This window comes from Panulirus ornatus, chromosome 14 (genome assembly GCF_036320965.1).
Source record: "Panulirus ornatus isolate Po-2019 chromosome 14, ASM3632096v1, whole genome shotgun sequence".
Lineage (NCBI taxonomy): Eukaryota > Metazoa > Arthropoda > Malacostraca > Decapoda > Palinuridae > Panulirus > Panulirus ornatus.
In genome coordinates, this window is record NC_092237.1 from 45,328,078 (window position 1) to 45,352,960 (window position 24,883).

Genomic DNA, 24,883 nt, shown 5'->3' on the forward strand with positions numbered 1-24,883 from the left:
ATAACCTCGTCATAGACCATCAGGTCTTGTGTTATCTGTCCTTCCCATGCCCTGTCCTCCAGCAGATAACCTCGTCATAGACCATCAGGTCTTGTGTTATCTGTCCTTCCCATGTACTGTCCTCCAGCAGATAACCTTATCATAGACCATCAGGTCTTGTGTTATCTGTCCTTCCCATGCCCTGTCCTCCAGCAGATAACCTCGTCATAGACCATCAGGTCTTGTGTTATCTGTCCTTCCCATGCCCTGTCCTCCAGCAGATAACCTCGTCATAGACCATCAGGTCTTGTGTTATCTGTCCTTCCCATGTACTGTCCTCCAGCAGATAACCTCGTCATAGACCATCAGGTCTTGTGTTATCTGTCCTTCCCATGCCCTGTCCTCCAGCAGATAACCTCGTCATAGACCATCAGGTCTTGTGTTATCTGTCCTTCCCATGTACTGTCCTCCAGCAGATAACCTCGTCATAGACCATCAGGTCTTGTGTTATCTGTCCTTCCCATGCCCTGTCCTCCAGCAGATAACCTCGTCATAGACCATCAGGTCTTGTGTTATCTGTCCTTCCCATGCCCTGTCCTCCAGCAGATAACCTCGTCATAGACCATCAGGTCTTGTGTTATCTGTCCTTCCCATGCCCTGTCCTCCAGCAGATAACCTCGTCATAGACCATCAGGTCTTGTGTTATCTGTCCTTCCCATGTACTGTCCTCCAGCAGATAACCTCGTCATAGACCATCAGGTCTTGTGTTATCTGTCCTTCCCATGCCCTGTCCTCCAGCAGATAACCTCGTCATAGACCATCAGGTCTTGTGTTATCTGTCCTTCCCATGTACTGTCCTCCAGCAGATAACCTCGTCATAGACCATCAGGTCTTGTGTTATCTGTCCTTCCCATGCCCTGTCCTCCAGCAGATAACCTCGTCATAGACCATCAGGTCTTGTGTTATCTGTCCTTCCCATGTACTGTCCTCCAGCAGATAACCTCGTCATAGACCATCAGGTCTTGTGTTATCTGTCCTTCCCATGCCCTGTCCTCCAGCAGATAACCTCGTCATAGACCATCAGGTCTTGTGTTATCTGTCCTTCCCATGCCCTGTCCTCCAGCAGATAACCTCGTCATAGACCATCAGGTCTTGTGTTATCTGTCCTTCCCATGCCCTGTCCTCCAGCAGATAACCTCGTCATAGACCATCAGGTCTTGTGTTATCTGTCCTTCCCATGCCCTGTCCTCCAGCAGATAACCTCGTCATAGACCATCAGGTCTTGTGTTATCTGTCCTTCCCATGCCCTGTCCTCCAGCAGATAACCTCGTCATAGACCATCAGGTCTTGTGTTATCTGTCCTTCCCATGCCCTGTCCTCCAGCAGATAACCTCGTCATAGACCATCAGGTCTTGTGTTATCTGTCCTTCCCATGCCCTGTCCTCCAGCAGATAACCTCGTCATAGACCATCAGGTCTTGTGTTATCTGTCCTTCCCATGCCCTGTCCTCCAGCAGATAACCTCGTCATAGACCATCAGGTCTTGTGTTATCTGTCCTTCCCATGAACTCTTAATAACAACTCAGATATGGATTAATTAAGTCGTGTTGTTTACTACATCTAGAAAGGAAAGGTGAATGGCGAAAAAAAAAAAAAATATCTGACCAGAAAGAAGCGTAATTTACACACGTGTAAGAGAGAACCTACGACAAACACGGCATATTGACGTCACAGTGACGTCACGACTTGTTTACAAACAAGAGGGAGCAGGGAGGGGGAGGTTCGTACGTCATGGGGGAGGGGGGAAGGTGGGGGGGTGGGGCCTGCTTCCGCAGGTGAGGTTATGTAGATCATTATCAGCGGGGCCGCCTGCCAGCCTGCCTCATGCGCTACATACACCAGGGTTCGAAGCCCGGCGTCTCACTTCACGGGCAATAACCTGGTCACTATGTAGGTCACCAGTGTGTCCCTGGCTCTGCAGCTCACGTGTCCCTGGCTCGGCAAGTCACGTGTCCCTGGCTGTGCAAGTCACGTACCTCTGACCCTGCAGGTCACGCGTCTCTGACCCTGCAGGTCACGTGTCCCTGCCTTGGCATGTCACGTGCCTCTGACTCTGCAGGTCACGTGTCCTTGGCTCTGCAGGTCACATGCCTCTGACTGCAGGTCACGTGTCCCTGACCCTGCCGTTCACGTGTCTCTGACTTTGCAGGTCATGTCTCCCAGGCTCTGCAGGTCACGTGTCCCAGGTCACCAGTGTGTCCCTGGTTCTACAGGTCACGTGTCCCTGGCTCTGCAGGTCACCACTATGTCTCTGGTTCTACAGGTCACGTGTCCCTAAATCTGTAGGTCACGTGTCCCCAACTCTGCAGGCTACGTATCCCTGGCTCTGCAGGTCACGTGTCCCTGGCTTTGCAGGTCGACCATGTGCCAGGTCGTGCAGGTCACCCGTGTCCCAGGTCGTGCAGGTCACCCGTGTCCCAGGTCGTGCAGGTCACCCGTGTCCCAGGTCGTGCAGGTCACCCGTGTCCCAGGTCGTGCAGGTCACCCGTGTCCCAGGTCGTGCAGGTCACCCGTGTCCCAGGTCGTGCAGGTCACCCGTGTCCCAGGTCGTGCAGGTCACCCGTGTCCCAGGTCGTGCAGGTCACCCGTGTCCCAGGTCGTGCAGGTCACCCGTGTCCCAGGTCGTGCAGGTCACCCGTGTCCCAGGTCGTGCAGGTCACCCGTGTCCCAGGTCGTGCAGGTCACCCGTGTCCCAGGTCGTGCAGGTCACCCGTGTCCCAGGTCGTGCAGGTCACCCGTGTCCCAGGTCGTGCAGGTCACCCGTGTCCCAGGTCGTGCAGGTCACCCGTGTCCCAGGTCGTGCAGGTCACCCGTGTCCCAGGTCGTGCAGGTCACCCGTGTCCCAGGTCGTGCAGGTCACCCGTGTCCCAGGTCGTGCAGGTCACCCGTGTCCCAGGTCGTGCAGGTCACCCGTGTCCCAGGTCGTGCAGGTCACCCGTGTCCCAGGTCGTGCAGGTCACCCGTGTCCCAGGTCGTGCAGGTCACCCGTGTCCCAGGTCGTGCAGGTCACCCGTGTCCCAGGTCGTGCAGGTCACCCGTGTCCCAGGTCGTGCAGGTCACCCGTGTCCCAGGTCGTGCAGGTCACCCGTGTCCCAGGTCGTGCAGGTCACCCGTGTCCCAGGTCGTGCAGGTCACCCGTGTCCCAGGTCGTGCAGGTCACCCGTGTCCCAGGTCGTGCAGGTCACCCGTGTCCCAGGTCGTGCAGGTCACCCGTGTCCCAGGTCGTGCAGGTCACCCGTGTCCCAGGTCGTGCAGGTCACCCGTGTCCCAGGTCGTGCAGGTCACCCGTGTCCCAGGTCGTGCAGGTCACCCGTGTCCCAGGTCGTGCAGGTCACCCGTGTCCCAGGTCGTGCAGGTCACCCGTGTCCCAGGTCGTGCAGGTCACCCGTGTCCCAGGTCGTGCAGGTCACCCGTGTCCCAGGTCGTGCAGGTCACCCGTGTCCCAGGTCGTGCAGGTCACCCGTGTCCCAGGTCGTGCAGGTCACCCGTGTCCCAGGTCGTGCAGGTCACCCGTGTCCCAGGTCGTGCAGGTCACCCGTGTCCCAGGTCGTGCAGGTCACCCGTGTCCCAGGTCGTGCAGGTCACCCGTGTCCCAGGTCGTGCAGGTCACCCGTGTCCCAGGTCGTGCAGGTCACCCGTGTCCCAGGTCGTGCAGGTCACCCGTGTCCCAGGTCGTGCAGGTCACCCGTGTCCCAGGTCGTGCAGGTCACCCGTGTCCCAGGTCGTGCAGGTCACCCGTGTCCCAGGTCGTGCAGGTCACCCGTGTCCCAGGTCGTGCAGGTCACCCGTGTCCCAGGTCGTGCAGGTCACCCGTGTCCCAGGTCGTGCAGGTCACCCGTGTCCCAGGTCGTGCAGGTCACCCGTGTCCCAGGTCGTGCAGGTCACCCGTGTCCCAGGTCGTGCAGGTCACCCGTGTCCCAGGTCGTGCAGGTCACCCGTGTCCCAGGTCGTGCAGGTCACCCGTGTCCCAGGTCGTGCAGGTCACCCGTGTCCCAGGTCGTGCAGGTCACCCGTGTCCCAGGTCGTGCAGGTCACCCGTGTCCCAGGTCGTGCAGGTCACCCGTGTCCCAGGTCGTGCAGGTCACCCGTGTCCCAGGTCGTGCAGGTCACCCGTGTCCCAGGTCGTGCAGGTCACCCGTGTCCCAGGTCGTGCAGGTCACCCGTGTCCCAGGTCGTGCAGGTCACCCGTGTCCCAGGTCGTGCAGGTCACCCGTGTCCCAGGTCGTGCAGGTCACCCGTGTCCCAGGTCGTGCAGGTCACCCGTGTCCCAGGTCGTGCAGGTCACCCGTGTCCCAGGTCGTGCAGGTCACCCGTGTCCCAGGTCGTGCAGGTCACCCGTGTCCCAGGTCGTGCAGGTCACCCGTGTCCCAGGTCGTGCAGGTCACCCGTGTCCCAGGTCGTGCAGGTCACCCGTGTCCCAGGTCGTGCAGGTCACCCGTGTCCCAGGTCGTGCAGGTCACCCGTGTCCCAGGTCGTGCAGGTCACCCGTGTCCCAGGTCGTGCAGGTCACCCGTGTCCCAGGTCGTGCAGGTCACCCGTGTCCCAGGTCGTGCAGGTCACCCGTGTCCCAGGTCGTGCAGGTCACCCGTGTCCCAGGTCGTGCAGGTCACCCGTGTCCCAGGTCGTGCAGGTCACCCGTGTCCCAGGTCGTGCAGGTCACCCGTGTCCCAGGTCGTGCAGGTCACCCGTGTCCCAGGTCGTGCAGGTCACCCGTGTCCCAGGTCGTGCAGGTCACCCGTGTCCCAGGTCGTGCAGGTCACCCGTGTCCCAGGTCGTGCAGGTCACCCGTGTCCCAGGTCGTGCAGGTCACCCGTGTCCCAGGTCGTGCAGGTCACCCGTGTCCCAGGTCGTGCAGGTCACCCGTGTCCCAGGTCGTGCAGGTCACCCGTGTCCCAGGTCGTGCAGGTCACCCGTGTCCCAGGTCGTGCAGGTCACCCGTGTCCCAGGTCGTGCAGGTCACCCGTGTCCCAGGTCGTGCAGGTCACCCGTGTCCCAGGTCGTGCAGGTCACCCGTGTCCCAGGTCGTGCAGGTCACCCGTGTCCCAGGTCGTGCAGGTCACCCGTGTCCCAGGTCGTGCAGGTCACCCGTGTCCCAGGTCGTGCAGGTCACCCGTGTCCCAGGTCGTGCAGGTCACCCGTGTCCCAGGTCGTGCAGGTCACCCGTGTCCCAGGTCGTGCAGGTCACCCGTGTCCCAGGTCGTGCAGGTCACCCGTGTCCCAGGTCGTGCAGGTCACCCGTGTCCCAGGTCGTGCAGGTCACCCGTGTCCCAGGTCGTGCAGGTCACCCGTGTCCCAGGTCGTGCAGGTCACCCGTGTCCCAGGTCGTGCAGGTCACCCGTGTCCCAGGTCGTGCAGGTCACCCGTGTCCCAGGTCGTGCAGGTCACCCGTGTCCCAGGTCGTGCAGGTCACCCGTGTCCCAGGTCGTGCAGGTCACCCGTGTCCCAGGTCGTGCAGGTCACCCGTGTCCCAGGTCGTGCAGGTCACCCGTGTCCCAGGTCGTGCAGGTCACCCGTGTCCCAGGTCGTGCAGGTCACCCGTGTCCCAGGTCGTGCAGGTCACCCGTGTCCCAGGTCGTGCAGGTCACCCGTGTCCCAGGTCGTGCAGGTCACCCGTGTCCCAGGTCGTGCAGGTCACCCGTGTCCCAGGTCGTGCAGGTCACCCGTGTCCCAGGTCGTGCAGGTCACCCGTGTCCCAGGTCGTGCAGGTCACCCGTGTCCCAGGTCGTGCAGGTCACCCGTGTCCCAGGTCGTGCAGGTCACCCGTGTCCCAGGTCGTGCAGGTCACCCGTGTCCCAGGTCGTGCAGGTCACCCGTGTCCCAGGTCGTGCAGGTCACCCGTGTCCCAGGTCGTGCAGGTCACCCGTGTCCCAGGTCGTGCAGGTCACCCGTGTCCCAGGTCGTGCAGGTCACCCGTGTCCCAGGTCGTGCAGGTCACCCGTGTCCCAGGTCGTGCAGGTCACCCGTGTCCCAGGTCGTGCAGGTCACCCGTGTCCCAGGTCGTGCAGGTCACCCGTGTCCCAGGTCGTGCAGGTCACCCGTGTCCCAGGTCGTGCAGGTCACCCGTGTCCCAGGTCGTGCAGGTCACCCGTGTCCCAGGTCGTGCAGGTCACCCGTGTCCCAGGTCGTGCAGGTCACCCGTGTCCCAGGTCGTGCAGGTCACCCGTGTCCCAGGTCGTGCAGGTCACCCGTGTCCCAGGTCGTGCAGGTCACCCGTGTCCCAGGTCGTGCAGGTCACCCGTGTCCCAGGTCGTGCAGGTCACCCGTGTCCCAGGTCGTGCAGGTCACCCGTGTCCCAGGTCGTGCAGGTCACCCGTGTCCCAGGTCGTGCAGGTCACCCGTGTCCCAGGTCGTGCAGGTCACCCGTGTCCCAGGTCGTGCAGGTCACCCGTGTCCCAGGTCGTGCAGGTCACCCGTGTCCCAGGTCGTGCAGGTCACCCGTGTCCCAGGTCGTGCAGGTCACCCGTGTCCCAGGTCGTGCAGGTCACCCGTGTCCCAGGTCGTGCAGGTCACCCGTGTCCCAGGTCGTGCAGGTCACCCGTGTCCCAGGTCGTGCAGGTCACCCGTGTCCCAGGTCGTGCAGGTCACCCGTGTCCCAGGTGTGAGGTCACAGGCAGTGTCTGGCTCAGTCGTCCCCTGATCGACTAACTGGTACATATAAGGGTTCGCTCTACGTCTTTCATTATACCAACGAAACGTACAGAAGTAAAAGGTTGAATATAAGGAACTGTATGAAATTATATACATGAGGTGGGAGTGTGTGTGTGTGTGTGTGTGTGTGTGTGTGTGTGTGTGTGTGTGTGTGTGTGTGGTGGAGGCCGTAGTGGAGCGGTGGTCAGCGTACGCTGCTGAAGAACTTCCTGGCCTCGGGTTCCGTAACGGAAATGCGAGAAACCAGAACGTGAGGCGGTTCTGCCTTTAAGAAGTAGAGGTGGCGACCCAGGGAAACTGAAGGATCAAGAAAGCAGAAACCGATAGAAGAGAGAAGAGGATGGGAATATTACACAGCTTACTGTGAGGGAAGATGTTGACGACCCGGGTTCATCGAGGCCCTGCAGCTGCTGCGGGGAAACGTGACACAAATCATGTGAGGGTCGGGAATGCCAGCAGGCAGAGACCCAAGCAGGGCAGTAGACATGGAATCAAGCAGGCAGGTTGGCAAGGGGGAAAGCAGGAGATGCACTCACGCACGCACGCAGGCACACGTACTTACACGTTAAGACAAATATAGTGACACACACACACACACACACACACACACACACACACACACACATGTAAAATAATTGATAAACCTATACACAGATGTATAAACATAAAAATACACTGACACATGAGTATATATATATATATATATATATATATATATATATATATATATATATATATATATATATATATATATATATATATATACAAGGTTAAGTGACAAGGCAACACGAGTGTATAACTCCCTCCCCGTAACATACAAATAATAATCACACACACACACACACACACACACACACACACACACACACACACACACACACACACACACCTACACACACCTACACACACACACACACACACACCTATACACACACACACACACACACACACAGGGCCACAGGCTCAGGTGGCCCTGACAGTGGCCACGGTACTGACGAAGGTCCGGACGTTAACATCTGACCCAGTTGGCGGCCTCATTGTGTTGCAGCTCGTGACTCCCAGCCCAGCTATGTGACACGTGACCTGCTGAGATAACACGGCACTCTGCTAGGTGAAGCGAGGCTTGGTGGTATGACACGACGGGATTCTGCCAGGTGACACCAACCCCAACGATATGACACGGGACTCAGCCTGGTGACGAGAGGACTGGCCATATGACACGGGACTGAAAAGTGACACGAGACCTGGCCAGGTGACACGAGACCTGGCCAGGTGACACGAGACCTGGCCAGGTGACACGAGGCCTCACCATATGACGCCAGGTGACACACAGCGTGTCAGCAAGAGGGTGTGTCTACAGGATCTCACTGCTGGTGTGTGGGTGACACCGGGATTCTCACACACTTATGTCTCACGCGAGTGATTTTTTTTTTTCTCTTATCACTGCTGATGTTATCACTGTATCTTATTACACCCAGGAGGTTGTTATACACGCCCCGGGGTGAAAGGCAGCTGGACGCCGGGTCAAAGGTCAAAGTTAAGTCACACGGTGGTGCTACTACGAGGGGGGGGGGGGGGGAGAACAGCTGAGTGGAGGTAAATAATGAAATCATTATCTTCCCAGGATGACCAACAGAATGGTTGTCAGGGGAGTCACCTACCGTCCGTTCTAACACACAAACATACGTGATTCCAACTCTTCTTAAGTCGTGATTGTAGCCTCTTCCTGCATACTGAAGAAAAGATGAGGCTGAGTGTACGTTATACAGCACTATACACTATGTATACACACTCCACGAGAGTATATATATATATATATATATATATATATATATATATATATATATATATATATATATATATATTTCTTTTTTCTTTCAAACTATTCGCCATTTCCCGCGTTAGCGAGGTAGCGTTAAGAACAGAGGACTGGGCCTTTTTTGGAATATCCTCACCTGGCCCCCTCTGTTCCTTCTTTTGGGAAAAAAAAAAAAAAAAAAACGAGAGGGGAGGATTTTCAGCCCCCAGCTCCCTCCCCTTTTAGTCGCCTTCTACGACACGCAGGGAATACGTGGGAAGTATTCTTAATCCCCTATCCCCAGGGATAATATATATATATATATATATATATATATATATATATATATATATATATATATATATATATATATATATATATATTGGAAAGGATCAGAATTTTGCGCGTGATCAAGATATTCCTATGAGTCCACGGGGAAAATGAAACACGAAAAGTTCCCAAGTGCACTTTCGTGTAATAATCACATCATCAGGGGAGACACAAGAGAGAAATATAACAGTCAGTTGATATACATCGAAGAGACGAAGCTAGGACGCCATTTGGTAAACAGGAATATATATATATATATATATATATATATATATATATATATATATATATATATATATATATATATATATATATATATATATATATATATATACTCACGGGGAGTCTTAACCTCCGTATATATTCTTTGAACATTAAAAACTACAACAAAATTGTGAATTATTCCTTCATTATAATCATCATCGTTTGTGGTTATCTTGTACTATATCGCTGCCGTCCTGTTATTGTTGTTGTTGTGGTTCTGTTGCTGCTTCTAGTCGTTTTGTTTTCCCTGTTTCTGCTACTGTCGTGTTATTGTCCTGTTGCTTTTTTGTGTTGCTTTTGTCCTCTTATTGTTGTTGTCTTACCAGTGCTGTTTTGCCGTTGTCCTATTGGATTTTTCTTTCCTACTGCCGTTGTCGTCCCACTGCTACTGTTGTTAACTGTTGTCGTCCTGTTGCTTCTGTTCTGGTGGTGCTGCTATGATTGTGCTATTCTTGGGATTGTTTTGCTGCTGCTACGACGGTGCTGTTTATGCTGCGATTGTCCTGTTCTTGTTTCTATTGTCCTGTTGCTCCTGTGGTTGTCCTGTTCTTTCTGTGATTGTCTTGTTTTTATGATTGCCCTGTTACAGTTGTGATTGGCCTGTTTCTGGTCATTGTGCTGCTATTTCTATGACTATGCTGTTAGTGTTTTGATCACCCTGTACTTGGAGTGAATTTACTGGTGCTGCTGTGGCTGTTTTGTTGCAGCTGTAATTGTCAGTTGCTGCTATTGTTAGCAACCTGAATGTTTCCTTCCTGTTTTCATTATGCTTTTGTTGTCACTGCTATTGTGTCGCTCTGTCATGTTATTTTGCACTATTGATGAGGCTGTTGCTTCTACTTTCATGGTTGTGGCGCTGTGTTGTTAAAGTTGCTTTGATTGTAGTACTGCTACTGTTGCGGTGCTACTGCTGTTTCTGCTAAGTTGTGGTGCAATGCTGTATTTCTGCTGCTTTTCTAATATTACTGTTGCAGCTGTTGTATTGCTGTTGCTATTTTTTACAATATTGCTGCTACTGTTGTTAAGCACTAATGTTGCTGTTGCAGTATTGCTGCAGCTACTATTGCAGTATGTTGCACTACAGTTGCAGTGTGCCGCTGTTACTGGTGCGATATATTCATTCATTTTTCCAAGTAGCAATTCATTGTCAGCTTACAGTAACCTGCACAATATTTCCACAGAGCCTTGTGTTGACAGCATTTTGAATACATAAATTTTGGAAAACAGTTGTCTACCTTAAATCATTGTTCTCCTAAATCATTTGGTTAATTAAGAGAAACAAATATGGGCGAGATAGAATTTCATCAAGCAGTGTATGATTTCATTCATATTCATGGAAGCCCCTCTACCAAACATGCTTAGTTGTAACCCTAAATTTTGTTGTATATCTTCCTCGCCAGAATAACTTGTATACTTTACCCATCCGATGATTAGTACATGACAATTCTCACTGACTAATCTTTTATTTTCTTAATCACCTTTGGAGTCGCTTTCCCTATATCAAACGTTTCTCTAAGCTACGTTTGGTTGGGAAGTTAGGTTAAACTTATAACCTTACCGAACCTAATGTCTATCTGAGATCAGCTTAAGTTAAGGGTGAACCTTCAGGTGATCCGTCTTTTTTTTTTCAACCATAATTCTGAAAAGAAGCAAAAACAGTCTTTTATGTGGCGGAACCAGTGCGAAGGTCTCCCAGATAAGCGAGCGGCCATGAATAACCTTGGCGACACCATTAGATCGATTTTCAGGCATGGGACGACTCCCTCGTCCCTCATCCCAGCACTCTGGCCACTTTATCTTCCTTGCATCAGGGAACATCCCAGCCAGCCACCGACTTTACTTACAATCATTTACAAAAACTTCTTTATTTCTTGTAGTAAATGAATGGGGTGGATGATAATGGAAGACTTGCATTTGACTTGGTTGCGAAGCCATGTATTTCTTGTAGATAACTGATGTGGTTGAGAATAGAAGACTTCCACTGGACTTGAGAAGAAAAGCCTCGTCAGCAGTGGAATGTTTTATCTGGATCAGGATGAAAGCTGTGCAGGGTTCACGTTTGCAAGCGTTACGAAGGCGGGGATAAGGTGCATGAAGAGAACGGATAGGAAAGGGGACAGGAGATGACTGGGGCCTTACAAGAGGGGCAACTACTTGTTAAGACGCTTATGAACTGTCAACTTCATCTGTTAAACAGCTTCTCTCCATATTCCAGCCTCTTTGTATCTTGAGGAAAGAGAGAACCCACATTTCTAGTCGTTGTGTATCTAATATTTATGGACGATGTTTAACTATGTTTTCCTCTGCAGGTGCCGGAGATCCACAGCCACCACGAGCACTTCCTGGAGGAGCTGAAGCAACGCATCGAGTCCAGGGACGCCAGCATCTGCGTCGGGGATATCTTCTTACAGATGGTGAGTCACAGGAAGGAAGATGAGGTATGATTAGTCTAATCACTGTCTTTACCAGCCCACACGTGCTACGGCAAGGGCAAGACATCACAGGCACTCGACAAACTTGACTGTTAAAGGATCAGCCGTGTTTTCAACCGAGTTTCCCCGGAACACAATGGTTCCGCGAAATTCTATACTACTAACAAAGACTCAACGAAGTTCAACTGTCCATTACTTACAAATGAAGCTCTTTCACCTCAAGGTTGGCGAGCGGTTCCCCCACAAGGATACGGTGGAGCGACATGTAGTGAGAGCGACGCGACGTACAGAAATACATAGACATGTATGTTTTACTTATTGGATTCCTAGGCAACAGCAGAGATGCTACTCATAAATCAGTGTTGAGGAATCAGAGCTTAAAATAAGACCTATACACCCAGAGAAAAGCTTGTTACAAGACGGGCATACTTGGACTCAATTTCTCTGAGTCTTGGTGTCATCCAAGACCTATTCTTAAGGCTCCTGCGGCCCAAAGCTGCGATTCTTTCTCCACTTTGTGATACAGCCTTGCAAAATGACTTTTTACTCGCGTTGTAACCTCTTGCAGGCGGGTAAGTTATAATATAGAGGGTGATGAAAGAAAAATATGTCTGAATAGTTTACAGAGGTTTCAGATAAGAAGTGGGAGAGTGCTGGATATAAATGAAATATTCAAACGAGTTAAAAAAAAAAATTGGAGCATCGTATTAAATGAATTAGTCAAAACTATGGATCAAAATTGATTTCAGGTGACTGGATTTTTTTTTAGGTCAAGTGATAATATGGGCATGCCTGCTGCAAGCCGTAAGGACATCAAATTTCCAGAGCCTAATGTCATCTGGCTAAAGATTTGTGTACGCGCTAGTTTTTTCACAGCCTCCATCACCTCCTGATTTAAGTTTTATTTCACGAACTTTGCGATATAAAGTTAGTGAATATGCATTCATTCTTCTTTAAACTATTCTCGTCTGAAAATTCATAAAATAGTTATTCTGACTGATTTTTGTGAGCTATTCTTAGGTTTATAAGATAGTGTTCAATATTTTTATTCCCTCGTTTCACTGCAGGGTTATGTTGAGGCAAGTGTAGGGTTTCATGGAGGTAGGCCAAGGTTATGCTGAGGAGGTTCACCGTTATGGAGTTAGGCTGGGGTTAGGGGCAGCATAGCCTCCAAGTTGGGGATTAGATAAATGTGATTGGCTTGACTCTCAAACGCTGTCTGGATTTCAAAATGGCTACGGGTATGAACACTCTTATGACTCCGAAGGATTAATTACAACTGATCTTTTCCTTCTCATAGTTTACATGAATTTTGATATTTACAAAAACTTTTCTTCTGTAGGGAAATGTTGATTAATCCGGGAGTCAGATGGACAAGCTGGGGGGAGAAAAAAAATCACCTAGTACACATAAGAATACAGTACCGTTTGACTCACTGTTGCTAGTTAGTCAGAATTATTACTGCACTGATAATGTCTCATAGAAAAAGTTTAGATGAGGGATAGGTAGATTTGTTCATGTAAGTGTGTGTGTGTGTGTGTGTGTGTGTGTGTGTGGGCGGGGTGGGGGGGTTACTGTAGACTAAAATGAAGAGGCTATACCCCCCCCCCCCCCCTTATAAATGCTCAGGGTCTCCCTGAAGAAGTATTCAGGCCCCCAGTAGCTTTTGAATTTTTTGCAATATGTCGATTTTTGTTTGTTACATAGGCTCTAATTTATGAGGTATTGCTTTTTTAATCTTCTTTATCTTGATTTTGAGCAGCCTATAATAATATATTTTGATTGGTTAGCAGATACTATACATATCCTCCTTTAATCCTCCATCAGTATGAGGCACCCCAGGTTGTAAAGTAAAAAATAAATGTTCGAAGTGAAATATATGCATGTGTTAACTGAGATGAAATGCAGATTTGTGGATGAGGTTTCGAGGAAGCAGTTTTGAACTGGTTCCAGGTCTGTGTATTGGAGGGAGGCGCCTCAATCGACTGGCTTACCATGCAGAAAAGTTTGAATATACCTCTGGATGAGGTATGCTTTGGTTCTGTTCAGATTACTTCTGAATATATTTTCCCTTTTACAATTTAGAATATTTGACCCCTACGGTTTCCTCTATCATCAATGATTTCCCATACCAGTTATTCATATTCATTTTACATTAAAAGTCAGCCCTGTAACTATATGAATGATGTAGCTACAGCACAGCGATTAATATGATTATCGTTATTCGTAAGTTCGAATTGCCTTGCCTATGATGTAAAAGTTTTACCCAACTTTGTAACATTAAACTCACCTCAGCATGCTCAGTCCTCAGTTCTTTATAGCAGCACTAGACACTTCTCATCCAAACCGCTCCATGGCCCCCATCCTGCCCTCTTCAGGGGTTTTGGAATCAACACGTCACATCCCTGGAAAATGCAAACAATCGTTTTGTTAATGAAAGGCCACAAATATCTTATTTTAAGAGAAACAGATGGAACCATAAGGAAGCACATCTGGACTTTAAACAGAGTTTATGTGCTACATTTATAATATTGATTGTTGAAAACTTGGAATGGACGTCTGTGCATCAGAGTTTAAAACTTGTATTACAAACTGATTTGTCCATTTATTAGATTCTGAGGATAACAGATGGAACTGGTCAAGAGCAAAGAATCAAACCTAAAATTTTGAGAGAAACTTAAAGCCCCAAAACATCATAACAAAACTTTTAGTGCAGCTTTTTAAGCCAAACTTTACCCAGAAACGTGACAAGGGTACAAGAATGATTGATGAACTGCTGTGAGGATATAGGTACACCATGAATGATTTTATTGCAAAGGAGCTCCTGAATTTTGAGAATTCTCATAGTATTCTAGGATATAAGATGTGCTTTGAAAATTTATTTTCCCTATTTTTTCAGGTAAAGGATCCAAGTGTGGTGGAGAGCTACATTGCCTTCACAAACAACTGGAAGACAGCACAAGAAGCAACCAAGGCAGCAGCTCAGGCCAAGCCAACCTTCAAACACTTTGTTGTGGTAAGTTGTGTTGTTTCTTGATTGATGATTAATAATGAGTCAAAAGACACATATGAAAATGCAAGCACATATACAGAAATGTATTATTGGAAAATGATATTATCATCAAGTAAGCACATGCACTCAAAACACTGAAAGTATTTCTCTCTCTCTTATTGTTTGTACATTAAAGTATCAGGCCAGTCATTTCCTCATAACTGTTAGGAAGACTTGTTCATAATTTATAAGAATCTGAATGGTCCATGAGAACTAAAGTTAGTGATTATGTTTAGGTATTTATGGAAACAGAACTTTATATGTATTTGTGGAGCTCACTGCTTAATATGGCAATTCTTTCATACTAGATTTTAAGTTTTTCAACAATGCATGTATTCACTTCATCTTTAGCTTTTTTCATGTTTTAACTACTCTTTTGCTACAAAAAACTTCATGTCCTTCCTGCTCAAGGGTGGTGGGACAAGAGCCTTAAAAATCATCTCAGAGGTTAAGCTCTTGATTTAACAGATCTTTAAATGTTTTCTTTTTTTAGAGTTAAAGGAGAGGAAGAAAGAGGGAAAGAAAGACTACAGTTTAGCTTGCTGTGATAAAGGTCAAGCCAAATACTTCAAGTGAAATTAAGGATATATGTTTGTTTTTTGTAGCAGCCAACATGGCACAATAAAAAACATTCTCCAATCATAGCCATCTTGGATGAAACTTAAGATAAAAAGTTAGTAGAAAATAATGCATGGAGAATTAATCTGTGCTCCTCAGGTGTTTGTAGACCTGATAATTGAAAATGGAAAGGATATAGAAAGAGGGACAGACAAATTGTGTGATATCTTGACATCAACTTGTGGAACACTTCATAACTTTTCTTGAGCTCATCAGGGCACAAGGGAGAAAGAAATGACACATTTCTGACATTTCTTGAAGTTTTTGTACTCAATATACAAAAATGCCACAGCCAATGCCAGTGCAATTAACATTTCTAGTCACTACAAGGACATACAGGTTACTGTAGGCTTAGAAAATTCATTGAATCTCAAAAGCAATGATGCTGCAAATGCTTGCATTAAGACAGAAGCATTATTTACTCTATACAAGCTCTACATGTTTTCTTTACTGCATCAATTAGTTGGTTTAAAGACTAAATGTCAAACATGAAGAAGAGGCCTTTTCCAATTCAAGCCAGAAGAAACCAAGTGATGCACATTGGTCATGCTGTGCAGATGCTTGTCAATCACCTGTCACTTGCTATAAAAATATCATTGACATTTTGCTGGAGGAGTCAGCAGACTGTCTTGAGAAGCCAAAATGTTACAGAGCAAGCTTGAGACAATTGAATTTTTGTGCAAAATTTTGAAACCTTATTTTAGAGTACTTAACAGCATCAGAAAAACTTTGCAAGCACAGGAGCAACCCACCTACTTGGAGAAATTTATATTTTCTCTCTTTCTGTGACTAGGACACCTGGCAGATCTTCAAAAAGTCCATGTTATGCAGAGAACAGCCTTCAAAGAATCTGGGTCTAGGAGAAATTACTGTATATTATTTATTTATTTATTTTGCTTTGTCGCTGTCTCCCGCGTTTGCGAGGTAGCACAAGGAAACACATCCATAGAATATGTATCTAAGCTCATACAAAGGGTGTTAAAATCATTTCATATTTGTTCTTAATACTTATGTCTAATTATCTAGGATAATTAATCAATGAGTACATTTATTATAAATGCTTGTTTGATGACAATCTGTATCTCCACTATGATAGAGGGGCAATTACAAATACAAGTGTTTTCTCACCCAGGCATGGGCTCGAGAACATCCTGGCAAACTGGATCTCAAAGCCTTGCTTATCAAGCCAGTTCAGCGCTTCCCACAATACGAATTACTACTTAAGGTGAGTAGATCTACATTTCCTGGCTAAATCTTCGAACAATAGAATGAGGTTATGCAAGGCACATACCTATAGTTTATTTTTACCTATAGTATCTCTTCTTTTGCTTGGTTCCTGATGTGCATGAGATACACTTATGATTACTTGGGAACAGTTCTTCCTAATGATCATCATATCTATATGGATATGTCTTCATTACCTCAAGACTTAGAGAGTAGTAATTTTCTTTCATGATATTTCAATGACACTTCCCTCACTACCATGGCCTGCCTGTGACATGAGCATATGATGTTTCATTTGCAGTATGTAATTAAATTTGACTCTGAACAAGCTATTACTTATCAGTTCATCAATAAAGAATGAAATTTTGAAGTATAAACCAGTTTTTGTTCCAGCAGGTGAGTCATATGGGTAAGAATGAGAGTTTAAATGACTAATTAGGATTAGTTGGGCCCATTTGACTCTAGAATTGGACACTACTCTCCCTTCTATCTCATTGATGGTAACTGCTCTTTCCTTTTGAATTTGAAATTCTTTCTCAAAACTTGCATCCTGGCTTCATATATCACTAAACCCAGTTAATCAATTTTCCATTCTTCTGCCTTAGATATGGAGGAAGTACAAAATGAGGGTTGAGGGATAGCAGCTTAAGGAAAACAGGGGGATTGCTAACAGGACTCCCAATTAGGAAGAGAAGATTTTTCTAACTTTAGAACCTCATTTCTTCTATGAAGAAGATTTATGAGTTTGAGTGAAAGCATAGCAACTTAAAGGAGATAGGGGCCACTTGTACTTGCTCAGAGAAGGGGAAATGCAACAGTGGGATTAGATGGGTCTCTAGAATGCTTGTAACAGCACCACATGATAGAAATTTATGCACAGGTATCTATAGAGAAATGTGTTTACAGATTTTCAGCTCCTTCAGAAGTAAACAATTACTGAAATGACCTTGCAAACTTTGTGAGCTTACACGTTTATCTTGTTGGGACATCATGATTTTCTTTATATAAAATGCAATGTTTTTAGCCAATAGAGGAACTGTGGAACTCAGGGAGATGAACAGGTAGTTTCCATGGGAATTGTAACTTCATGGAATATGTAGAGGACACAGTCTTCAGTTGCCCTTTACCTTCTTCCAAAGTGACATCATGATAATTTAATCCCTGGACTTCAGTGTATCATTTTTAGCTTTGAAATTTGGATTGGCCTGTTGTTTCACTAAATTGTAGTACTCATTGAAAATGAAGGGGTGTGTCTGGATATGGCATAAATCTTACACACTGAGCTGATGTTAGAGCTGAGGAATAAGGTCTTTTTTAAATGATGCTTCTCATGTATTAGACTGGAGAAGGTCCAAGACCTCTACAGAATTTTTCTTTGTCTACCACCTTGGATGCCTGTTCTAAGCTTTTCATTTGTTTCTCCCTCTCTTTGATATAACTTTAAGTATGTAGCCCATTTATGAATACCAAGTTTTACAGTGTTGAGAAGTAGTTCTAAACTAATGGAGTCTCACCTTATGAGCTTTCTTCACTGACATGCAACTTATCAAACTTTCTCATAGTCAATTTACAGTTTCATTGACAACTTTAATACAATGAAAGTACTTCTTTACATCTTTTCTTACAAAGTCCTTACTTCTTGCTCAGACTAATGATTGATCTTCTTCCAAAGACCTGTTTACTATCAAAATTGTCAGTTTGATTAAGAAACTTGAAGGTTGAAGTTAAGTCTCCTTTTAGTCTTCTCTCTTCCATAGTGAGCAAATTTATATATCCTCTCACTTCTTCCAGTAACTCAGCTTTTGTATATCAGGTATCATGTTTTTTGCTCCCTCCACACCAGATTTGAATTTTATGTTTCTTGAAATGTGATGATCAAATTGTGTGTTGCCATAGTAACCAGAGGGTCAGAGCTCTTTGGCTCTTTAATTTTTATAAGCTAATGTCATGCTTATCTGAACATGAATCCATGACATCAACCACCTTCAGTAAGATCTGTCACATGCCTTACCAGATAAATGATTCTAGAAACAGGAATGACCTCTAAAGATATCTTTTATAGTAATGTTTTTTCTGGCATTGTCATGGCATAATTTTTTTTTTTTTTTGTCTCTAGTGCACCTTTCTTTTGAAGAATAAGCAAAATGCATCATGTTAGTATAATCCATCTTTTGTGCAGCGTCTTTTGAAGCACACAAGTCGAGAACACCGTGATCATCCACTGCTGACAGAGGCTATTGGAGTGGTGCAGCAAATAGCAAGCAGGATAAATGCTGTGGAGCAGGAGGCCCTTCAACATGAGCAGCAACAGTTACTCCTAAAGGAACTTGAGAACATTATTGAGGGCTTGGTTGGTCTTGTCCAACCAGATAGGTAAGTCCAGAATTAGAAATGTTGTTAGATAAAACAAATCTTGTTATCTTAAGGGGACCTTTGCACCTCAGATGGCAAAAAAAAAAAAAAAATCAACAACAGAGAAAATAAATAAAAGGTTTCTGAAAGCAGTATTATTAACTACATTGAAAGAATAAAGAAACACTCTCTGAAAACAGTTTTACCACCGACAATGAGATAATATGCATACACTGAAAGTAGTTTATCCTTTCTGTAATATTTCCCAGGTATATATAGCCTCATGATGCTCTGATTGTTTCAGTGCCATAGATTTAAATACACCCCCACCTTTTTTATGTTTACATGTCTGTGGAATATCCCTCTTTGGGAGTTGAAAATTTCAGTAGTTGTAGCTGTTCCTTAGAACATGAAGTGCATGAGTTGTGAAAGGTCTGCCTAGATCATGAGTTACTCTGTGTGATGTAGACATATACATATCAATGCCAAAGAATGTGTTTGCAGAGCAAAGTGCCAACAGTGAGCCTCATTTTCTCAATTTAAGTTTCTGAGCTTCTATATCCCAACACTTCATTGTTTATGGTATGAATTTTGTCATTATTCTACATTAATCATCACCACACGTTTACAGTGAGATGGAATGTTTAGTATTCTTTTCTTTAGAATTTTGTAGATAATATGTTTATACTTTCATGTTTTGTTTCACCTTATACAAGAAGTTATTACATGACTTGAGAACACATCAAAAGATTTTAATGCTGTTAAAAATGAGATAGTTTTAAATGTTTCACCTTATACAAGAAGTTATTACATGACTTGGGAACACATCAAAAGGTTTTAATGTACTGTTAAAAATGAGATAGTTTTAGAGGGCAAAATATTCTAATTGTAACTTATAACATTTCAGAAGTTGCAAAATGACACTTTTTAGTCATATTTTCTTCAGACTTTACACATTGTTACTCAACATCTGAAGAATTGAATGCCCAAAGACCCACAACTCTAGATTTATTTTTGTGCCTCTTATAAAGATGGTTAACCTGGCCAACTTCGATTTGCCCCTTACTGAAAGGTTTTATCTAGAACTTAACCTTGTTCATAAATTGAAGAAACTTCCACTTTTGATCACAAGGCTTTATGTAGTTCTTTTCTTGCATCTAGGGAACTGAATGGCATAAAATCCATAGCTTCTATTTCATTTTTGTGCTAGTTATAAAACAGACTTTACCTGCTTTCACTCTCAATAACTAAGCTATTCTGTGGATGACACAATCGGTACCTGCAGTGCAATCATATAAGTTCATGTGTTGATGGTTGGTGATGAACACTTCAGCATCCCATCAAAAGTATATCACCCTGACCTATCTTTTGCACAGCAAAACCAATCTTCATGACCGAAAATCATCCATGCATTGTTTCCCCTTCTGCTTCTTTCCCTTTTTAATTTTTGAAAACCAGTCCTTGATTCTGGCACTGACCTGCATGAGTGAGATGTTAGTGATTTGCAAAAATCTAAGGCATGCGAGTCACTAAAGCCCTCAACAACAAATGTGGTGATGACATCATAGTCTATGTAGTTACTGAGTGGTTGAAAGTCCCCATGTCATAAGTATCTGATGCCACTGGATGGTTGGTTGTTGAAGGGGAGAATTTTAATGAATTCCATCCATATTCGTATGAGATTAGAAGGTGTTAACCCTCCTCTCCAGTAAACAAGCTTAGTATTGTCTCTTGCAGGGCCTTGCCTTAGGAAAAGAATGGTTTTTCTTACTTCAGAATCTACAGTTCTGCAGATGATGCACCTATTCTTACTGAATCAAGGGAAGAGTTGGACAGAAGGACCTGTTATCTTTATGAATTTTGTCAGTGGAGGTTACTAATAGCTAAAGCAAGTCAGAACAAGAGTCATATCTGGAGAGATGGGCTTTTACTGTGTGATATCACTCAAATTGGAAAAGATCTTAAAGTTAGGTATGATGTTGGGCAATGAAAAGTATGGACAGTAATTAAAAAGGTGATGAGGGTCAAATTATGCAAGAGAGAGAAATGAAGTTGCATTTTAAGTCTGTATTATGCCTTAATGAGTCTTTAGTAAGTTGCTTTTAAGGCAGTAAGTCAATGTTTTTGAATATAACTAAAGTGATATATTTCATAATTTTTTTTTTTTTTTTTTTTTTTTTTTTGCTTTGTCGCTGTCTCCCGCGTTTGCGAGGTAGCGCAAGGAAACAGACGAAAGAAAATGGCCCAACCCACCCCCATACACATGCCTTGATTCAACCCACTGACAGCACGTCAACCCTGGTATACCACATCGCTCCAATTCACTCTATTCTTTGCCCTCCTTTCACCCTCCTGCATGTTCAGGCCCCGATCACACAAAATCTTTTTCACTCCATCTTTCCACCTCCAATTTGGTCTCCCTCTTCTCCTCGTTCCCTCCACCTCCGACACATATCCTCTTGGTCAATCTTTCCTCACTCATTCTCTCCATGTGACCAAACCATTTCAAAACACCCTCTTCTGCTCTCTCAACCACGCTCTTTTTATTTCCACACATCTCTCTTACCCTTACGTTACTTACTCGATCAAACCAGCTCACACCGCACATTGTCCTCAAACATCTCATTTCCAGCACATCCATCCTCCTGCACACAACTCTATCCATAGTCCACGCCTCGCAACCATACAACATTGTTGGAACCACTATTCCTTCAAACATACCCATTTTTGCTTTCCGAGATAATGTTCTCGACTTCCACACATTCTTCAAGGCTCCCAGAATTTTCGCCCCCTCCCCCACCCTATGATCCACTTCCGCTTCCATGGTTCCATCCGCTGCCAGATCCACTCCCAGATATCTAAAACACTTCACTTCCTCCAGTTTTTCTCCATTCAAACTCACCTCCCAATTGAATTGACCCTCAACCCTACTGTACCTAATAACCTTGCTCTTATTCACATTTACTCTTAACTTTCTTCTTTCACACACTTTACCAAACTCAGTCACCAGCTTCTGCAGTTTCTCACATGAGTCAGCCACCAGCGCTGTATCATCAGCGAACAACAACTGACTCACTTCCCAAGCTCTCTCATCCCCAACAGACTTCATACTTGCCCCTCTTTCCAAAACTGTTGCATTCACCTCCCTAACAACCCCATCCATAAACAAATTAAACAACCATGGAGACATCACACACCCCTGCCGCAAACCTATATTCACTGAGAACCAATCACTTTCCTCTCTTCCTACACGTACACATGCCTTACATCCTCGATAAAAACTTTTCACTGCTTCTAACAACTTGCCTCCCACACCATATATTCTTAATACCTTCCACAGAGCATCTCTATCAACTCTATCATATGCCTTCTCCAGATCCATAAATGCTACATAAATAAAATTAATTTTTGTAGCTGGAAATAATGCGCAAAAGAACAACCCCAGATTACACTGGAACATTGCTCATGAATGTATCTGCACAGCAGAGTGTAGCTGCAGACTTTCACTAGTACACTGTAAGTGTCATACATTTTGTAGAGTTCTCATGAAATAGTTAAAAACCTGTAAATGTTGAAACAAGTATCTGTCAGAAATGAACCTAAAGTTTGAATCTCCTTGCCAGGACATTCTTGCGCCATGACATGGTAACAATGCACCCTGGATTAGTGACGCGGAAAGAACGGTGCCTGTTCCTATTCTCTGATCTCCTAGTCATCACCGCCATCAAGAGACGCTCAGGTACTATACGGAAAGGATCAAGGTATGTAAACTTAATCTCCCATTTATTGGTAGCCTTTTCATTAATCTGAATCTCATTACTATTTGTATATTTATGTAGGTTTGCGGCAGGGGTGTGTGATGTCTCCATGGTTGTTTAATTTGTTTATGGATGGGGTTGTTAGGGAGGTGAATGCAACAGTTTTGGAAAGAGGGGCAAGTATGAAGTCTGTTGGGGATGAGAGAGCTTGGGAAGTGAGTCAATTGTTGTTCGCTGATGATACAGCGCTGGTGGCTGATTCATGTGAGAAACTGCAGAAGCTGGTGACTGAGTTTGGTAAAGTGTGTGGAAGAAGAAAGTTGAGAGTAAATGTGAATAAGAGCAAGGTTATTAGGTACAGTAGGGGTGAGGGTCAAGTCAATTGGGAGGTGAGTTTGAATGGAGAAAAACTGGAGGAAGTGAAGTGTTTTAGATATCTGGGAGTGGATCTGTCAGCGGATGGAACCATGGTAGCGGAAGTGGATCATAGGGTGGGGGAGGGGGCGAAAATTTTGGGAGCCTTGAAAAATGTGTGGAAGTCGAGAACATTATCTCGGAAAGCAAAAATGGGTATGTTTGAGGGAATAGTGGTTCCAACAATGCTGTATGGTTGCGAGGCGTGGGCTATGGATAGAGATGTGCGCAGGAGGATGGATGTGCTGGAAATGAGATGTTTGAGGACAATGTGTGGTGTGAGGTGGTTTGATCGAGTAAGTAACGTAAGGGTAAGAGAGATGTGTGGAAATAAAAAGAGCGTGGTTGAGAGAGCAGAAGAGGGTGTTTTGAAATGGTTTGGGCACATGGAGAGAATGAGTGAGGAGAGATTGACCAAGAGGATATATGTGTCGGAGGTGGAGGGAACGAGGAGAAGAGGGAGACCAAATTGGAGGTGGAAAGATGGAGTGAAAAAGATTTTGTGTGATCGGGGCCTGAACATGCAGGAGGGTGAAAGGAGGGCAAGAAATAGAGTGAATTGGAGTCATGTGGTATACCAGGGTTGACGTGCTGTCAGTGGATTGAAGCAAGGCATGTGAAGCGTCTGGGGTAAACCATGGAAAGCTGTGTAGGTATGTATATTTGCGTGTGTGGACGTGTGTATGTACATGTGTATGGGGGGGGGGGGTTGGGCCATTTCTTTCGTCTGTTTCCTTGCGCTACCTCGCAAACGCGGGAGACAGCGACAAAGTATAAAAAAAAAAAAAAAAAAAAAAAAAAAATGTAATTTCAGTGATGCAGAACAATCAGTCTTCCATCACTGCCTGACAAACACTTTTTAATATATATATATATATATATACAAAGGCAAAGGGGATAAGAGTGAGTGCTCAAATTACAGAGGTATAAGTTTGTTGAGTATTCCTGGTAAATTATATGGGAGGGTATTGATTGAGAGGGTGAAGGCATGTACAGAGCATCAGATTGGGGAAGAGCAGTGTGGTTTCAGAAGTGGTAGAGGATGTGTGGATCAGGTGTTTGCTTTGAAGAATGTATGTGAGAAATACTTAGAAAAGCAAATGGATTTGTATGTAGCATTTATGGATCTGGAGAAGGCGTATGATAAGAGTTGATAGAGATGCTCTGTGGAAGGTATTAAGAATATATGGTGTGGGAGGCAAGTTGTTAGAAGCAGTGAAAAGTTTTTATCGAGGATGTAAGGCATGTGTATGTGTAGGAAGAGAGGAAAGTGATTGGTTCTCAGTGAATGTAGGTTTGCGGCAGGGGTGTGTGATGTCTCCATGGTTGTTTAATTTGTTTATGGATGGGGTTGTTAGGGAGGTGAATGCAAGAGTTTTGGAAAGAGGGGCAAGTATGAAGTCTGTTGGGGATGAGAGAGCTTGGGAAGTGAGTCAGTTGTTCGCTGATGATACAGCGCTGGTGGCTGACTCATGTGAGAAACTGCAGAAGCTGGTGACTGAGTTTGGTAAAGTGTGTGAAAGAAGAAAGTTAAGAGTAAATGTGAATAAGAGCAAGGTTATTAGGTACAGTAGGGTTGAGGGTCAAGTCAATTGGGAGGTAAGTTTGAATGGAGAAAAACTGGAGGAAGTAAAGTGTTTTAGATATCTGGGAGTGGATCTGGCAGCGGATGGAACCATGGAAGCGGAAGTGGATCATAGGGTGGGGGAGGGGGCGAAAATCCTGGGAGCCTTGAAGAATATGTGGAAGTCGAGAACATTATCTCGGAAAGCAAAAATGGGTATGTTTGAAGGAATAGTGGTTCCAACAATGTTGTATGGTTGCGAGGCGTGGACTATGGATAGAGTTGTGTGCAGGAGGATGGATGTGCTGGAAATGGGATGTTTGAGGACAATGTGTGGTGTGAGGTGGTTTGATCGAGTAAGTAACGTAAGGGTAAGAGAGATGTGTGGAAA

At 45.7% G+C, this 24,883-nt stretch overlaps 1 protein-coding gene across 3 annotated transcripts in view; it reads left to right on the plus strand.

The window, feature by feature from the left end:
- LOC139753367 (uncharacterized) overlaps positions 1-24,883 on the plus strand; it is a 317,027-nt gene that overhangs the window by 221,557 nt on the left and 70,587 nt on the right. For all 3 annotated transcript variants that reach the window (XM_071669760.1, XM_071669762.1, XM_071669761.1), the window contains exons 4-8: positions 11,388-11,492; positions 14,410-14,526; positions 16,313-16,405; positions 18,584-18,777; positions 22,380-22,517. In XM_071669760.1, coding sequence (XP_071525861.1) covers positions 11,388-11,492; positions 14,410-14,526; positions 16,313-16,405; positions 18,584-18,777; positions 22,380-22,517 — 647 coding nt within the window. The remainder of the gene's footprint in view (positions 1-11,387; positions 11,493-14,409; positions 14,527-16,312; positions 16,406-18,583; positions 18,778-22,379; positions 22,518-24,883) is intronic.